At 53.4% G+C, this 17,911-nt stretch overlaps 6 protein-coding genes across 6 annotated transcripts; 3 read left to right on the forward strand and 3 right to left on the reverse strand.

Annotated features, from left to right (window-relative positions):
- Positions 1 to 1,117: 1,117 nt before the first annotated feature.
- Positions 1,118 to 2,402, reverse strand: PV08_06659 (uncharacterized protein; the record flags this gene model as incomplete). The annotated part of the gene is made up of 2 exons (XM_016380992.1): positions 1,118 to 1,643; positions 1,888 to 2,402. The coding sequence occupies 2 exons, from the start codon at positions 2,400 to 2,402 to the stop codon at positions 1,118 to 1,120; spliced, it is 1,041 nt and encodes a 346-aa protein (XP_016234094.1).
- Positions 2,403 to 3,309: 907 nt separating this feature from the next.
- Positions 3,310 to 4,501, reverse strand: PV08_06660 (uncharacterized protein; the record flags this gene model as incomplete). Its single annotated transcript, XM_016380993.1, has 3 exons — positions 3,310 to 3,533; positions 3,586 to 4,138; positions 4,268 to 4,501. 3 exons carry the CDS (start codon positions 4,499 to 4,501, stop codon positions 3,310 to 3,312), a joined length of 1,011 nt encoding a protein of 336 aa, XP_016234095.1.
- Positions 4,502 to 7,441: 2,940 nt separating this feature from the next.
- On the forward strand, positions 7,442 to 9,165 carry PV08_06661 (uncharacterized protein; the record flags this gene model as incomplete). Its single annotated transcript, XM_016380994.1, has 3 exons — positions 7,442 to 7,596; positions 7,642 to 7,753; positions 7,816 to 9,165. The coding sequence occupies 3 exons, from the start codon at positions 7,442 to 7,444 to the stop codon at positions 9,163 to 9,165; spliced, it is 1,617 nt and encodes a 538-aa protein (XP_016234096.1).
- Positions 9,166 to 9,941: 776 nt separating this feature from the next.
- PV08_06662 (uncharacterized protein) lies at positions 9,942 to 11,705 on the forward strand (the record flags this gene model as incomplete). Its single annotated transcript, XM_016380995.1, has 1 exon — positions 9,942 to 11,705. The coding sequence occupies one exon, from the start codon at positions 9,942 to 9,944 to the stop codon at positions 11,703 to 11,705; it is 1,764 nt and encodes a 587-aa protein (XP_016234097.1).
- Positions 11,706 to 12,245: 540 nt separating this feature from the next.
- PV08_06663 (uncharacterized protein) lies at positions 12,246 to 12,737 on the reverse strand (the record flags this gene model as incomplete). Its single annotated transcript, XM_016380996.1, has 1 exon — positions 12,246 to 12,737. One exon carries the CDS (start codon positions 12,735 to 12,737, stop codon positions 12,246 to 12,248), a length of 492 nt encoding a protein of 163 aa, XP_016234098.1.
- A 1,213-nt stretch (positions 12,738 to 13,950) lies between these two features.
- PV08_06664 (uncharacterized protein) lies at positions 13,951 to 15,351 on the forward strand (the record flags this gene model as incomplete). The annotated part of the gene is made up of 1 exon (XM_016380997.1): positions 13,951 to 15,351. One exon carries the CDS (start codon positions 13,951 to 13,953, stop codon positions 15,349 to 15,351), a length of 1,401 nt encoding a protein of 466 aa, XP_016234099.1.
- Between the last annotated feature and the right edge of the window lie 2,560 nt (positions 15,352 to 17,911).

Raw genomic sequence — 17,911 nt, forward strand, 5'->3', positions numbered from 1 at the left:
CATCGCCTTCTTGTCGGCTGAAATGCTAACATGTGTGTCAAAGGTTCCTACGTTCCCCCGTATAGCACCTTGCTTCCATCTCTCCATCCAAGCAACGCTCGAGGCAAAATCAAATACAAAGGTATGGCTGTTGATTTTTTGGGTGATGTCGTTGTAAGACTTGTCGCTTCTTGTGCCTATCTTGACGTTGGTCGGATCTCTTGAGCTCACCGCGTGTACCCGGTAGTAAGTAGAGAACAATGACACGGTGTCTGCATGACAACCAGCGAGTTTCAAGTGTGGTAGTTATTTGTGCATTACTATGTCAGTTGTTCGTTCGTTCGTTCACCATATATGGATGATGATTATGATTTCTGATCTGCTTCTTCATTGATTGTCCTATTACCATTATCATTTACTTGTTCATGCCCGTTTGGTGGATGTGTTCTTGGTTCACTGGTTCACTGGTTCCCCATACGTACACACTGAGTGATGCGGTTACTTACCGACCTTTGGTCCTCTACCGTGGTCCTCGACCTCGAAAGAAGTCACATCACCCACTACGAATCGGGGGTTGGTCTATGATCGAATAACGACCGGTGGATAAGAGCAGGAGATACCAGATTGACCCCATAAACAACAGAGGATGATCAGCAAGTATCCGAGAAAGAAACGAAGACAAAACCGAAATCGTAGAAGAGGGAGAATAAGAGAAACAAAAGAGAAAGAAAAAACAAATAAAAGAAAAGAGGGGCAAAAACAATCAACACCTGGGATTCGCAAATTGTCACCAAACTTTGCTACTGGCCAGGCGCCATGTGACTTAAGTACGACTGAGCGAACGGGAAGTCCTGCTTTTCACAATGCTGTGGTCGATTGCGAAGGGAGATTTGGAGTGTGCAAATCATATCCGTTATGTACCTGTACATGAAGAAACAGACACAGTCACAGACATGCACACACACGTGCATATTTCTATATACCACACCTTCTATGTATATCATATAGTGCTCAGGACCTGTGGAGATCGGGAGCAAATTGAAACGGGGGCCATGCTTTGAACCACCGATATATATGTACTAAAGGGACGAGGATTTGCCTCGAGCTCCTCCACCCCCAGTTAAATATACTTGCTGACTTAGATCTTATAAACCAACTTTTTCCCACTGACCTTCCCAGCCTTGAGGTCCTCCAGGCCCTGCGGCACGGCGTCCAATCCGCCGCCGCGCACCTCTTCGGCGTGGGTCTTCAGCTTCCCCTCGGCCAGCAGCTTCTCGGTGATGGAGGTGAATTTTTTGGCGAACTCAAAGTCTTCCGGCAGCGCGGGGATCTTGGTGCCGGCGAAGTCAAAGGCCTCTCCGAAGATGGAGTACATGAGCGTGCTGGTGGCCTTGACGTCGTCGCGCGGGAACTTGACGGGCAGCGTGGCCCCGTACGCGCACGACCCGACCTGGGACAGCGAGTCGCTGAGGGCGTCGGCGCAGAACTGAGGAGACTTGCCCTCGGCCACCGTGTCCCAGGCGTATCGCAGCTTGTTGCCGGTGAACTCGCGGATCTTCTTGGGCGCGTCCGGGTCGTTGTAGTCGAACGCCTCGACCGCGCCGAGGGACTTGACGTAGTCGAAGTTGCGTGGCGAGCAGGTTGTTATTACGTCGTAGCCGGACCTTTTGTTCACACGAACGAAAAAAAAACGCAACCGTCAGTACACACAGTTTTATCAAGAACTCCGTATCCCCGCTTGAGAGAGACTCGATTGCCAAAAAAAAAACATGGCAGTTATGGGCAAGTAGGTAGGTACGTTACCTACTGTACCTTGTAACTTTATACTGGCTGTCACAAGTTCGCAGTGGCAGCGACAGGGAAACCCGAACAACAAATCGAAAGAAGACGAAAAAAAGGCAGACTTACAATTTGGCGTATTGAATACCCAGCGATCCTGTCGCGGTGCTGCCTCCGTAGATCAGGACGTACTCCTTGGTCTTGACCGGGTCGGTGGGCAGGTTGAGCTCCAGCGCCTTTTGATACAGACCTTGGCCGACGGTGACGGAACCCAGAGGCACGGTGGCGGCCTGCTCAAAGGTCAAGCGATCCGGCTTCTTCATCTGCACGTCGCCCTTGGCCACGATGTATTCGGCAAAGGCGCCGTCCTCGGGCTGCACGTAGTTGCCGCCGTGCGCGACGCCCATGATCTTGTCGCCCTTGGACCACGGCTTGGTCACGGCGGAGCCGACCTCCTCGACCGTGCCGGAGAAATCGCAGCCGATGATGCCGCCCTCGGCAGGCATCTGGTTCTCGACATGTTTCCAGTCGGTCGGGTTCAGCGCCACAGCGTTGACTTTGATGAGAAGGTAGTCGTCACGAAGCTTCGGGACTGGTCGGTCCTCGACGACGGCCTTTTTCCCACGATACACGACGGCTTTCATGTTGGTGGACTGTGTTTATTTTTGCGTCTTCGAAAGGAGATCGGTTTAGGGACGTGATACGCGGAAGGATGCAAAAAAAGGTATGTTAGAGAAGCGAGCTTCAAAATCTAGCATCGAGGGAAAGAAAAGCTACTTGTAGAAAGCACCACGAAAGCCAAGATAGGAAAGGGTACCTAGTAGAAAGGCACGGAAATCGGGTAATCGAATATTACGTGGGGACAAACTCTGTAGGTCAGAATGGAGCAATGTACCAAGTGCCGAGTCAGGTAGTTGAGTACATGTGGTTTATTAATTCAGGCCACGGCGGAAAAGCGCAAAAATATCGCCGTCTCCAAATCCAATTCGAAAGAAACAACAAATGCTTGAGGTCAAGGTGACGTTGAGGTGATGTCATCTACTCCGGATACATCTTCAATCTCGAGAACAATACGTCGCGGCTTAAGCTGCCGGGTTGTAGGGAGACAGATCCAGAAAGGAAAACAAAAGTAGAGGTCAAGCGCAGCCAGTATAGAAAGCTCCGCTCGGGAAAGAATTGAGTGGATGGTGGTTGAATGAAAGGCTCGTGTTGGGCCTCGGTCAAATGGGTGTATAAAAGCTGACAAATCCTTGTCGATGTCGATGCAGTCGATGCTATTCGTAGCAGAGCCAGGGTCGGGGCGAATTCTCCGTCTCTCACAACGTCTCCTCTTGAGGCCCCGTGGTGGTGATGGGTTGAGGCGGCGATAGTAGGCCCGAAGCTTTGACACCGGAATAACCCCTACGAGTAGTAGAAGAGAGTCTGCGGGTTCCCTTCAGGTTTCTTCTCATCGCGCAGATCGCATCCTAATGTGGGACTGCCGAGCGTAGCGAGCCATGTCACGCCTGCTGCCATGCCAATGGCCAAACATTGTTTCTGGGCAGTACAGACTCATGTCGCCGAAGACCACACTCGGATCAGGTAGTCACGAAACCTCTCGGGGTGTACAGAGACCAGCTGATTGAGGTTTGTGTTGGCAAAGTCATAGCGATTCTCGGCAGTGACAAGGAGGTGGTGTAAGCGACTTTCACGAGCCCGGTCGCCCACTGCTCGGGCATATGTCAGCGAATCCTGCAACGAGGACCTGGTAATAGCAGAAACTTCGAAAGGCCGGCCTAGCCAAAACACCAGTAAGCCATGAGCAACGACAGACGGAACAAGACGCACCTTGGACGGCCTCGGCGACGGCAACAATGCCTCGAACACTCATCCTCTCTCCTCTTAACCTGAATTCCCGTGGCCATGAAGGAAGGTCCAATGCAGCCACAACGAACCTGGCTACATCATGTGCCGATGTCATGCACACCATTGCAGGCTGACCGGAGGCACTGTTGTGTGGGATTTGGGCCCTTCTGCGTCGAAAGTCCATCAAGAATTGTCCTTCTTGAGCAATCTGGCTGCTCAAACCAATCTGAGACGCCGCCAGCCCCCCAGGCCCAAATCTTTCGTACAGTATACCACAGGTAAATATTGCAAACTTCATCCCTGAAGCCTCGTGTTGGTGAAGTCGCAGAATGGCTGCCCGGCGACCCTGGTCCAGCAGATCATTCTGAGGACGCAACGAAGGTGGCCCTCCGAATTCTGACGGCACAAACCGTCGAACATGTGCCGCAGCCGCAGCATCGATCAAAGAGAGCTGAGCGTTTCCCGAAATGGTTGAGATGACAGTATCGACACCAGCTAACTTGAACCTGAGGTCGGCGGAGTTGGAATAGTCAACCTGGAGGCTGGAGTTAGCACAATGGCAACTGATTCAAAGCAGGGGACTGTCCAGGCACATGACCAGACAATCGTTGCAAATGGGAAGTACCAGGTGAGTCTGGGTGGAGTGGTAGGAGAAGCTACGCACCTGCAATACTTGCCATCCCTTCGCAGTGAGCCCCGGGCTAGGCTGCCAGATCTCAGAATCACTCTCCACGCTTGTTGGATCAGAACCCACCCTTCTAGATAAGATCACGAACTGATGTGAAGTTTGAGTTGCTAGACAGTTTACAATGTACTGTGCTAGCCCGTTGGTGCCGACGACTGCGACTTTGATCATGGCTGCTCGTTGTTCCGAGGAACGACGACCTGCGTCGTACATATTGATATATATTGCTCGACGCAGGCTGCATCATGAGCGAGATAAAACTGCTGCGTGACTCAAAATAAATTCAACACCCTGTCGACGATATGTCCCAAGCGAACAAATGCCATAGAGCTCCCGGTGAGCTGCCTGGGACGTGGTCGTACGCCGTCGGACGACGAGGCAAGCCAGGTCACCTCTGTAGTGATAGGGGATCGATGCCACTGTTTTTGACGGTGGATTGGAGGGTGGGAGAGTGCCCTTATCACCAATTAATACCAGAGCCGCGGGCAGAAGGCGGAGCTGTATGGATGAGAGTGCGGAAAGGACCAAACGCCGCCATCACCACTGGCCACCGGCAGCTCTGGTGGTATTGTTTCTAGGCAGAATAGCGTCTCAGAATGTCCTTTTGATATCTCAACGGAGTCATCGGGATGGAACTGCATAGCAGACTCGTCCCTGACAAGCTGGTTGGAAGGATACTAAACCGGTGTAGATGTAGAGCAAGCATGCTCCATAGCATAAAGGAGGAGTCGTGCAGCAGTGTCGGGAGTGGTCCCCAGGACGATAATGGGTTGGAACAATGACCGCGTGGGCCGCTGAGAAAAGGATCGTGATTCATCCAAGATCATGGACCCATGATTCTCTCTGCAGGCCAGCGAACCCGAACGCAAGACGCTCGGCGACTAGGGGGGCGATAAGCCGCACCTTGTGTTTCCAGGATGCGTCCATGGCTGCACGATGTCAGAGTTCGTGTTAGCTCCGATCCAAATTATAGGGACTTTCGATCAGCCCTATGGGCACCAAACACCTCGGGTACAGGGGTGGCGACAATACGCGCAATCCGCCAATGTGGGAGAAAATACAGCCATCGAAGAGTGCTGATTCGTACTTTTGCTTTAGCGAGCATACTAAGGTTTCTGCCTGCTGACGAGGTATGCTGGGAAGTCCACACCAGAAAGCAGTTGTATGGAGTACGAGAGAGCGGGGAGGCCGGCGAGACCGAAGACGCACACGCAGGGAATGCTTACCCCCAAACCTAGCTGCCAAAGCCGTTGCTCCGTCGGGCATTCTTCTCTTGCTGCTGAAGAAAGCGTGACGAAGCATTGTCGTCGATCTTTCACAGATGCGATGATGCTGGCTCGACATAAGAGGATGCCGTGGACGTAGCATGAGTTCTTCTCAGGCATCACAAACTCATCTGAGATAGGCTAAGTCTCCCTAGCAGCATCCGCATTTCGCTCTTCGTGTATCAACTCCACCACATACAAGTCTAAGAACAAATGTAAGAAAAAAAAGAGGACCCCAAAGCTTCCTTCCAGTCGTGTTCGAGCCCGAGTCTCTACTTCGAGGAAGGACTAACTTTTCAATCATTTCCTGGCCTGACAGCCTGACTCCCATTTGTGTCCACGAGGAAGTGAAGTGGTGAAAAGTGATAGGCCTATTGCTGCTAGCGAGTTATCAGAGCATCGTTGTCGATGTGTGTCACATATTACCTTCTCGAAGTGTCTCAGAATACGGCTTGTTTACCCCGAGTCGAGTTCGAGAACATTAACCACGAGCACTCTGTCCGTAGCTGAGGCAAAAAGGAGAAGAATGAGTGACGGGCCATGATCTTACCATCGCTAGGCGATCGTTGAGGCAGAATGCCTCAGAGCGTGAGCTGGCTTGTGACGCGCTGGTGGGTACGTACAGTAGGAGTATGACGCCACCACGTCCTTGTATACAGGATCCCAGGGATGACACTCACCTGATGAAGTATTTGCCTCAAAGAGAAAGCACTCATGAGCTAAGGGACGACAAGGATCCCCCGGGACTAGTGCCAAGCCATACGGCATAGATCTTTGACCCAAGGCGAAGCCACTCGCAAAGGAATAGCCCGCTAAACCCGAGATTTGGTGTTCGCTCTAGTTAGGCAACCCATTTTCGAGTTATCATGTGCTAGTGATGCGAACGAGGGAGCATTAGGAAATGGTTTCCTGACGAAGTTGATTGATAATAGGATCGCCCTTCTGACGCCCTCGATTAATAACGCTCGACACAGTCTCTGAAGATCTCGGGAGTAGTATCCCGGTTCCGCTCCTACAGTAAGTGCTTGCATAAATTGAATGCCTATCCGATCTGGTTGGAGCTTTAGCCGTGGGCGAGAAGGACTTTTGTGCAGAGACCAATCTTCAGTCCATCGGCCTTGGATGTGCAGCTGGGTGTCCGTACTGCCCAATCCAGGAGGTAAACTGTACAGTAGGTGCTGTGTCGACATCGGGATAGAAGTAGACCCGCTCTCAGACCTTCAAGCTTACCTAAACGCATCTGTTGTTGGGCTCGTTCTTCGTACACGGAGTCCTCGTAGAGTGTGGAGGGCATAAGGGAGCCCTACTGCCGAGGTCCAGATCACGTGGTGTCGCGTTGGCCTCGCGAGACCTCGACTGTGACTCGACCTCGTGCAGGCAAGACTCAAGAAGGGAATGCCGTCTGATGCCGATATGTGCCCTCTGGAATGGTCCAGCGGGGTGACAATCTCATCAGCGTGTGGGAGATGATCACGGTCATTTTGTCCTTCTATCAGCAGCATGTTGATCGTGTTCGAGGGGCAAAATGGGCTAGAGCGAGGAGCATCTCGCTGGCCCTGCGACCGACAAAAGGAATTCCAGTGTAAACGGCTGTGCAACTCTGCCGTCGAGCAGTGCACTGTTTGATCAATGGCACGAGAAGAGGCGCGAATACGAGACAAGAGAGCCGTGTATTATGCTGGTGATTTCCAGAGCCAAGCCAAATGCGCCAGAACGCGCCTAACGTAAAGTTTCGCGCAGCGCGTGTGGACGAAGCATCACTGCATACAGTTAGTCAACCCACTCAGCGAGCCCGAGCCGCAATGACATGTCGCCCATTTATTAATCTCTACACTCGAACGCCTCTTGCACGCTCTTCGTCGCGACAACTCTTCCAAACATTGTGACGATGGGCGAGCGTTCGAACGGGGCGAACAGCACTCCTCACCGTCCTGTCTTCCAGCCGCAGGACGCGTACGACCCAGACCAACAGTCCATGATGTCGGCTTCGGCACCCTCGTCCGCGTCCCAATCTGGGACCAAGGCCAGGAGGAAGAGAACAAGGTATGCTTCACGGTGTTCTTCTCCATCATGACTGATTCAGTCCAGTCCCCAAGATCATGCCATCCTCGAAGCTGCCTACCAGAAAAACTCCAAACCGGACAAGGCCGAACGGGCAGAAATCGTGAGCCAGGTCAATATGAGCGAGAAAGAGGTCCAGGTGTGCTTGCCCTCCTGTACAAACACGTTGAGGGGAGGAGGATAGAGGACTGACATAGGTAGATCTGGTTTCAAAACCGTCGCCAGAATGATCGTCGGAGATCGAAGCCATTGCAACCTCACGAGCTCGTGGCCCATCTTCACACCCGCACTGCCAGTCCCGCTCCTCTTCCGGTCATCCCTCCTGTGGCGAGAGACCCATCGCCGCCGTCTCACGGTCGGTCAAGCCTTTCCTTTGCGTCTCTAGACGTCATACCACGACCTGCCTCCCGAGCGTCAAGTATCCATGATCTTCTGAACCCCACGTGTTCAGCTCGGAGCGACAGCAGCCAGGATGAGGTACAGCTTGGTAGCCAAGAGACAGCAGGACGTTCTACACCCCCGTCGAGCTTTGAAGAGCCCGGCACTGCCTCAGCCGGGGCGGCGCCCAATACCACAGTCGAACCCAAAGTCTCGAAAGATCAAGACGGGGTTGACAAGCCTAGCATCGAGCCAGGTAGTGCACGAAAGAGAGGTCATGATGAAATGTCCGGAACAGGCACCTCGACGCCAGGAGACAACACACAAGAGCAGAAGATTCCACCACGAGCTAAAGAGCCCCTGTCGAGGTCGTCCAGCATGGTGCGCTTAGCCATGACTGTCGATGGAGCAGTGAAAGTACGAACGGACAATGAACCCACTCCGTCTCCAGAGAAGCCACGTATGGCGGCACCGGTGGCTCAGAACAAGCCCAAGACTGGACTTATGCGCAGCAAGAGTGCAATGAGCACGATAGAGATCTTTCAGGATGCCACTCAAGGCGCACAGTCGAAAGTCAGAGAACCGGGCTTCGGACGATCGCGTGATGCAAGAACCTGGGCTTTCTATTGCGACAGTACTGCCAAAGACGCCTTGTCGGCGCAAGCTGAAGCTGAAAATGCTGGGTCTGCTATTAGCGCCATCAACCTCATCCGAACAAACAGTCTGAAGTCACGATCTCAAGCACTCAGTCCATCTCATTCCAAGACTAACGCGCGGATGGGGATGGCTCGAAAGGATGGCAAACCGAAATTGTCCCGGGCTCAATCCTCCTTGGGTCGTCTGCAAAGTCTTTCTGGCGACGCAGACCCAACTCTCAAGAAACCTCGAGTCGATGGCCATGTACACTCACCCTCGGATGACTCGGACAAGGAGAACTGGGCCCCAGGAACTCAATTGTCTGAACATTCTCTTCGACGAACGGAGCCAAGTGGACGCCAGCGACCAATTCTGCAAGAGAACGAAGAAATTACGTTCCCTGATGCAGCCTCTTCTCACAAGCGACGCGAGGCGGAGGTCAACGACCACCAGTCTCCAACCAAAGAGAAAGCGAAAGGTGATGATCTTGACTGTGTCAAGAGCCTGCTGTCATTGAGCCAAGGCGCCTGGAGATAGCTACGGCTGATCTAGCGCGAGGCCGGTGGGTATGTTACTCCTCCCACTATTATTGTGAGGTTGCACGATCCCAAGCTGGACCGTTGGCTAGATGTGGTTCTGGGCTTCAATAACGGACTCCATTTCCGTACCCCCTCTCATGAACATACGATTGGATCTGTGACGGTAGATGAGGTGCATTAGCATAGCATACGCACATGCACTAAGGAGATTTGTTTGAATACGATGATGATGAAACAGTCTCAAGCTTCGACTCGAAAAGATGAGGACCCGGTTGTTGCTGGAATCTAGATTACTGGAGGTTTCCCACTGTTCTCAGTCAGTGCAAGAGAAACTTACAGAGGGGTGAATGCGACGTCGATACTGTATTTTATGCGAGAAGATATCAAACCACGGCAGCATTTGAATTGACTCGATGGACACTATTCCAGTTGCTAGGTACATTCCATCATGCCACCTGTGAGCTCTTCCTATCTGTCTTTGTTCTTGAGTTGGTGGCTTTTGACGGACCACAGACAACAGACACGTAGACTCACTAGGTTGCTTACCGAGTATCCCTGTCTTCGTCTTCGTTGGCGATCGCTTTGCAAGGCATAGTCACTATTGCCGGTACTCGTATCAGGACTTGTCCGGGTATAATTAGTTCGATACCCATTGTACCAACTTAGGGCGTTCAATTCGTTTTAAAATAACTCCGAGCCGATTCCCTTCCGCACAACATTCAACCGTGTTGTTTCAGGCCGCAGCCTCCTCGACATCCCATAACCATCACTTGCATGTCTCGCATATCTGCCGACTTGGCCAATGCGCACATCGCCCCGGTCAATGGCTCGACCGAGACATCTACCATGCACGCAGCAGTCCGCCACGCGATAAGATCGCCACGAATGTCCAAAGTCCCACGCATCGCCATCATTGGAGCTGGTGTCGCCGGGCTACGAGCTTCTGATGTTCTTGCCCGAGGCGGGTGCAAAGTCACTCTTTACGAAGCGCGCTCCCGTGTCGGCGGCCGCGTCCATCAGCTCTCATGTGGCGGACACACGGTGGACATGGGTCCTAACTGGATCCACGGTACCAAGGGAAACCCGATCATGGCCCTGGCCGACGCCACACACAGCGTGGTCACGGCGCCCGACGAGGCCGGCGGCGCTTTGTACGACTCGGACGGCCATCGCAGAACCGACGAGGAGGCCCTGTCCCTGTCGGAGAAGGTGTGGGAAATGGTCGTCACCGCCTTCAAATACAGCGACGAGAACAGCGCGACCATCGACCCCCAGACGAGTTTGTTCGACTACTTCTCGGAACAGATTGACACGTGTGATCCCAAGGTCGACGCAAAGCGCAAGGCCGACCTCCTCGCCGAAGCGCAGATGTGGGGTCCCTTCGTCGGCGACTCGGTCAAGACACAGTCCCTGAAGTTCTTCTTCCTGGAAGAGTGCATCGAGGGAGAGAATGTCTTTGTCGCCAGCACGTACCGCGGCATCCTCGCCGAGATGGCAAAGGTCACCAAGCACCCAAACGTCGATTTGCACTTGAGCACCGAAGCCACGAACGTAGATTACACGGCCACAGACACGGCCGAGTCCTCGTCGAAAGTCACTGTCACGGTGACGACGTCGAACGGGGAAGAAGAAAAGGCCAGCTTCGACGAGGTCGTGGTGACGTGTCCGCTGGGTTGGCTGAAACGAAACCACGAGACGGCATTCACGCCACGCCTGCCGCCTCGTCTGTCCGAGGCGATACGACACATCAACTACGGCCGGCTGGAAAAGTTGTACGTGACGTTTCCGTCTGCGTTCTGGATCCGAGACCCAGGCGCAGACGCAGGTGCAGACACAGGGAAGAAGACGAGCACCGACAACTTCCCCTTGTTCGCGCACTTCCACGATCCCAAGTACGTCGACCACCGGCCCGACGAGGCGTGGAACCAATCCGTCATGTCCCTTGCGCACATGCCGTCTGGACACGAGCACCCCACGCTGCTCTTCTACGTCTACGGCGCCAACGGCACGCACATGGTCGACGCGGTGAGGGGCCTCGACCCCCACACGCCGCGGTACGACCAGGTCCTGGATTCGTTCGCGCGGCCGTACTACTCGCGTCTGCCCACGTACTCGTCGACAGACCCGGCCTGCGCGCCTGCCGCGTTCCTCATGACGACCTGGCAGGCCGACCGGTTCGCGGGGAACGGAAGCTACTGCAACATGCAGATCGGCCTGGAGAGGGGCGACGAGGACATCGAAGTCATGCGTGCCGCCGGCGGGCTGAACGAGCGAGGGCTGTGGATGGCCGGCGAACACACGGCGCCGTTCATTGCGCTGGGGACCACGACCGGCGCCTGGTGGAGTGGTGAAGCCGTCGCGAGGCAGATATGCTCCATCTACGACATGCCTGCGATAAGCGGCACTTCTACTACACATGCTGGTGCGGAGGCGGACGGTGAAGATAGCCTTAATACACTAGACGAGGGTCCTGTTACCAAGAAGGACCTAGGTTCAAGTAGACCGGATGCTGCTAATCTGAGTGGACTGGCTATATGATGGTGTACAGGCTGATAAGATAGAGACGAGTTTCCTATAATGTATCGACGAGCTCCACTCAGTCAACGAGCGTAAGCATTTCATAGGGGGGGTCACCGTGGAAACTGTAGTCGTTGAAATGGTTGAGGTCGTTAAGAAGTTTCTGGACACAACAAGAAGCTCAAACACCGCGGCCACTACATCAGCAAATCAAACATATCTGTTGGGTTTCGCGGCTTGGTGCGCTTTCCATAACCCTTGTTCATTTGACCATCAACCTAACGGCGGTCGGACGAAGGTGTATATATTCGCTCGAGCCATACATAGGTGGATTCCCTCAAGCATTTGATGACCACGCCCCCCAGCAGCAGCAGTGAGTGATACCGCTGTCAACGAGCCATGGACGATTATGCTTGGGGACACGGGACAAGCCATGGCTTTCACTTGAAGATAATAACATACTTGATCGCCCGACGTCCAACGGGTTTTGGTTTCATTCATCATGCCCGGTTTTTTCTTCTACCTCACTTCATTTCAGATACGGGTGGAGGGTTCAACCGACTAGTTGACCCAGTCCTTCTTCCCAATCTCCACCCCGTTCATCCGCAGCAGATTGTAGACGGTGACGGCATGGAAATAGAAATTCGGCAACGCGAACCCCGTCACGTAACTCAGGCCCGTGTACTTCCAGTCGCGCAACGTCACCTCGACGCCTTCCTTGTCGTCGAACGACTCGCGCTTCACGGCCTCGAGGAAGGCGATGGTCCTGGCCAGCCGGGCGTGCAGCTCCGCAAAGGTCTTCTCGTCGTCCGCCCAGGGTTCGTTGGGCACGCCGGCCACGCGCACGGCGAGGAACTTGGCCGTGTTGCTTGCCGTTTGCACCTGGAAAGGCAGCGGGTTCATGTCCGGCGCGATGCGGGCCTCGAGGAGCGTCGAGTGTGGGAGGCCCTTGGCGTCCAGGTGTGCTTCGCCCTTTTTGAGAATCGACGACAGGTTCTTGAGTGTGCCGATGATGGGCACGATGGCGGTGTCGTAGAGAGTTAATTTGGACATGTCGAGTCGATTGACCTTGAGGTTCGTTGTTGCCCTGTGGCTGTCCGTATTTGTTTTGTGCTAGGATACTCCAGTAGCGATCTCGTCGGTTGGTATGGTGTGTGTGTGAGAGAAATCTCGGGCTGTCGGCTAGGAGAGTCTCGAAGTGCCTTGAGGTAGGCTGCTTTGTACTTTAAAACTACCAAACAGCATTGGACGGAGCTGGTTTAGCGGGCCAAAACGATGAATTTGTAAGCAGCCCCGTGTTCGCGGTCCACTTTGACGAGAAACCATGGAACTTTGTGTCAAACAGGACTCCAAAATGCGGTGTGTCTAGAATAAGAGTATGAGTGAGTGACCCACGAATATCGGTCAACAACCACACGTAGCTGGGCACAGCAGGTACGTAAGGAGAAGGTAAGGTTGAATATTTCCTCACGATATACGGAAGAGCTCTACCGTGGTAGGGTTATCATTCGGCTTCAGGGATAAAAAGACCGATTCAGTTCTTCTCTGAGATGCTTGCTTCGGGTCGAGATTCGGGAACAGTCAGGGAGAGACGTCCAGGGAGAGGAAGCACCAGCTTTGCATAGTAGCAGGGGTGGACAAGTTTGGCTCTTTACATATATCGACCATACAGAGAGACAGGCAAGAGGCTTGATGATGGTTGAAACTCACAAGAGGAGACCAGGGGCGGGTGGTCCGATCCTGCCAGTCTGTAGAGAGAGCGGGAGAGAGGATCGCGGGATGGACAACGAAGCGTATAGGTCTTCATTTCGTCCGTCGAACCCTCAGATACAAAACCTGAGTAGGGTTCGGGAGCGTATTGCAGACAAAGGCGGAGTCGGGGCTCTATTAGATCGGCTGTGGCATGGCTCTGTGGCCCTTGTCCAACAATGCGAGCCTACTAGTTAGTACACCCGATGCCGACAAGTACATTCACCCATGTGTGTAGGTATCTTCGTGGGTCGAGTTAAGCTCATCCAGCACCTGGGTGGGAAGTGAGATCCAGACAACGGGTTAAGGCGGCGTCAAGCACCGCCCAATTGGGTCGGTCGTTGGTTGTCAAGGCCGATCGCAACCACATGCTGTCTGATCCAGATACTCAACAACTGTCTCATCCTTCAACATACGCCTTTGAATTCTCTACTCGTCACATAATGTCCCGGTAGCCTCATAGTACCCTATTCATCAGCGTCGACATTGTCACAATGCTCCAAGCGCATCCCTCGACATGCATCCTGCACGCCAGGTCGTATTCCGCATCTTCTACAGTACCTCGTTCACCGTCGTCTTCCTCCTGGTAACCGTCGTCATATGCGTTACCCCGGCCGACGCCCTCTATGAGTCCTACAAGCGCGAGCGCCTGCTCGACATCTTTTTGCTGGCTGGCGACTATGTCGTCACTGCGCTGATCGCATCACTTATCTACGCAGCTCGCATATACACGAACCGCTTGGCTCTCAAGGATATCCCCAAGACATTTATGCCTATTGAAAAGGAGGATCTCCCTGGTCGCCGTGTTCATAAGCTGATTGAAGATTGTCTCAAACGCAGCGCCGTCATAGCATACCATGCTCGACCACGGAGTACACGGCTTGAACATGAGAGCTCTGCGCTCGTCCCTATGACGAGGACAGGTTCGCTCGGGCTTACGAGTACGAATGAGACTCATGAGCCGACATGGGGCAAGATTGAGCATCCGGGATGGTGCTCACCGGCCGCAACTGAACACCCTGGACTGGAGTATGCGACCGTTATTGACGAGTTGATTGACCTTGTCGAAGCGAAAGCTGTGAGTCTGGCGCCTGTTGATCCTCTGGGCGAGACGGGCCCCGACGGAATCCCACTGCCAGATCCGAGGGTTATTGACGAACTTACACGTCTTGAGACGATGGGTATGCGTCAATACTTGCGGCATTTGATCGAACTCGGCGTCGTACCCGACACCAGTTTGACTGTTGCCTTTCTAGCCACCTACGAACGAGCAAGATTTTCGTCTCGACCACTTTCGGATGACGAATTTCAAAGCTTAATGCGCATGTTTGCTGAATTATTAAGGAACATGGCACCTGTGGACTTGGACACGCTTGATATTGAGTCCGTATACTCATCGTCTGTAACCGCATCAGAGCCAGAAGGTGCGGGTCTAATCCGCCCCTCTCAAATAGAGCACGACCCACGTCGGCGCTTGTCAGATTCCACAGCTCCCTCTGCAGCATCGACATTCTCAACGCACGGTTCTGTTCGACGCCTCCCACACCCACCTAGGCGTGTATCTGAGGATTCCGCTCCATCATTGTCCTCTGCCGACCGGAAGTATTCGGACGAAGACACTGAAGATGACGATGATACGGACAGTCGATCGCTACGCACTGCACCAACCAGAGTCACATCCGCTCGGTCCAGACGACGCCTCACCTCAAGGTCGCGAATGGTATCTGCGCGGTCGAGACAAACGCCGAGTCTGCGGAGCGCCAATTCTGTTGGCTCATTCCGGTCAAGAAGCTCAGACAGATCGGGCTTGAGTCCTAGACGCACGCGTACCCGCTCTTCGAATGGCAGCGTTATCCGATTGACCAGACCTAACGACCACTCGGATTTGCCGTTCATCATACGAGCGCCAACGCAATGAAGGGATTCAAATTCTACACACCCGCATAGCACTTCACGACAAAGTAGTTCCTGATCATGGCAACTTCGTCATGACCAGGACAAACGCATTATGACCCATCCCCTTCCTTTGGCTACGGGGACAGATATGGATATATTATACTTCTAGTATGGAGAACTCGTTCGTGCATGGCACGTTCTTGACAAAAATGTAATGTTTATGAAGCGATGGCGGCCAAAACAATGGAATGGACTTACAGCAGTTCTTGGTCTGTCTCTGGTCCGTGTGCAGGATGTGTGCAGGATATGAGCGAGTAGTGGCTTTGTCTCATTCCCTGCGCCTGTCTACCCCTTGCTTCACCCCTGCGCTAATCCGCCTTCTCAGCTCGGCCAGCCTGGGAAACATGAGCACGGCAACGGAGTAAATAAACGAGACAACACATTAATAACTATGGATGTTACTGATGACATTGTTGTACTCGCCTTAGTTAGTACCCCCCAACGTATTGCCTACCTAAGATGTCTATGACCACCCTGCCCAGCTAAGCTTTTGGATCCTCTCTGGCATCGCCTCGCTTCGCTACGCTCGCCCTCTGGCCTCCCTCCACAGCCTATCCTCCCCTCCGTCATTGCGCAAGACAATATACCCGAACCTCGCGCCTTGGACGTCCGTGTCGTGGACATGGTAGCGAGGAAACCGATACCTCCACGGACAAAACCGGTTCGTGCACACGTCGTGGTGCTCCAGCCAGCCCCAGTTCCACCAGCGATTGGTGTAGAGCGCCTTGGACGACGAGAAGGCACAGTCGTACAGAATGTTTTGGGACCATTGCATGTTGTTCTTTTATATAATTTCTCTTTTCCTTTTTCCACGGAAAAGGGACGACCGGGATGATCTTCAAAGGTGCCCCCGTCGGCGATCGGTGATCGGTGATGACGGATTCAAATCGAGTCCCTTCTTTCTCGCGAGGCTATACGGTTTGCAGAGAAAGGAAGGGGGGGGGGCTTGGCCCCGCGTGGCTTGACACTCCTCCGTACGGATGCGACGGCTCCCGACGACAGATAGATACAGGTTGATTGATTATGTGGTCGTATGAGACGGCGTGTGTGTGTGGGGGGGGTGTATACTGCGCACGCTGCGCACGCTGGATCTGTTGCTCTTCTGCCGTGTGTCTATCTCACCTCGAGGGACGAGTGTTGAGTCTTCGACAATGTAGATATCCTTTCACGTTCCAGAATGCCAGACCGACACGGAGTACGATTTACGAGATGCTCTCTCTCGGTCGTTGACACCACTCTCCTTTTATGTGTTTGTTTTTCCCGCGTCGAGCCAACCGACCTACCCTCCGTCCCCAGAAACTCGTCGTCACCGTCGCCGTGGCCCCGTCACCATCACCGCAAACGGCGACACAAAGAGTGATGAACTGGGTGCTCGGTGCACACCACATCTCCATCACAATGTACGTCCATGGCACGACGGATATTTCGACATCTCCGGCCACGTCGAGCCCAGAACGACCAGTCCAAGGAGCGACAAGGCAAGGCATTTGGATCGATCTCGTCCATCCCAAACAGGAAAAAACGCTAGTCCTAATAAAATCTACCCGGTCGACCTATGTCGACCGGATAGATTATTTCGTGTTTTCCCATATTGGGGACTTACCTCTCTCCTGCAGATACCTCGTACTCGGACTACGCAAATGCAACCGCAGAAGCAACAGCACACCCCGCCACACACGAAACGTAACCCCTGCAGCGAGTCTGCGCTCAACCAGACCATGGAAGCCTCCTGCATAGTTCCCAATTGATCTACACCTCCGAAATTGTTCTTCAGCTAAACCTTCTAGCCTTGTTGTCCCCCACGGTCCACTTTTGTCCACAACAGGGTTTGTGGACAAAAGTGGGCCCGGCGCCCTCTGCTCTTTTAGATTTCTATTCCGTTGGCGCTCCGTTACCAGACCTAGCTGACAGTCTTCAACGTGGAAAAATCGGCGAAACTGACGTGAGCCCACCCTAAGCCTATCGATGCTCCTGCGACACATCTTAGAAAGACGGGGCGAGCAGACGCGCGACGTAGCGTCGAGGGGTCGACGAGAAGCTTCATGACGTCTCAGAGAAACAACGGCACTTCAATTCTGCGTCTTCTGTGACGACCACTCTGAACCAGTCGAGGTGAACATTTTGCCAATTTGACTAACATCTCAGTGTGCTGTGTATGAACTTGATATTCGACACCAGCCTTGTTGTATCGACAGTGAATTCCTAACTGAAATTCATCTGGCATACGATATGTACATGCTTCTAACGAGACGCAGAATAGAGTGAGCCCTGAGCCGCCTCCCTGTCGTCAAGGGTAGCCCTTCGACCTGAGTCCCATAAGACCTCCCGCCCAATCGTCTGAGACAATCGGCGCATAGTCCTCCGCCATTGATTCTGGTCGTACGTATTCCTCTACATCGAGGACCGGTGCAATACTGGACGACCGTGCGTCTGTGTCCACAGCTGTATCTTTGAATGACGGTTTCGCACATCGCTGATGGTTTTCAAGGGACCGTCGAATTGGGTCGAGTTTCGTGAGAGCA

This window comes from Exophiala spinifera (assembly GCF_000836115.1).
Source record: "Exophiala spinifera strain CBS 89968 unplaced genomic scaffold supercont1.5, whole genome shotgun sequence".
In the NCBI taxonomy this organism is placed as follows: Eukaryota; Fungi; Ascomycota; class Eurotiomycetes; order Chaetothyriales; family Herpotrichiellaceae; genus Exophiala; species Exophiala spinifera.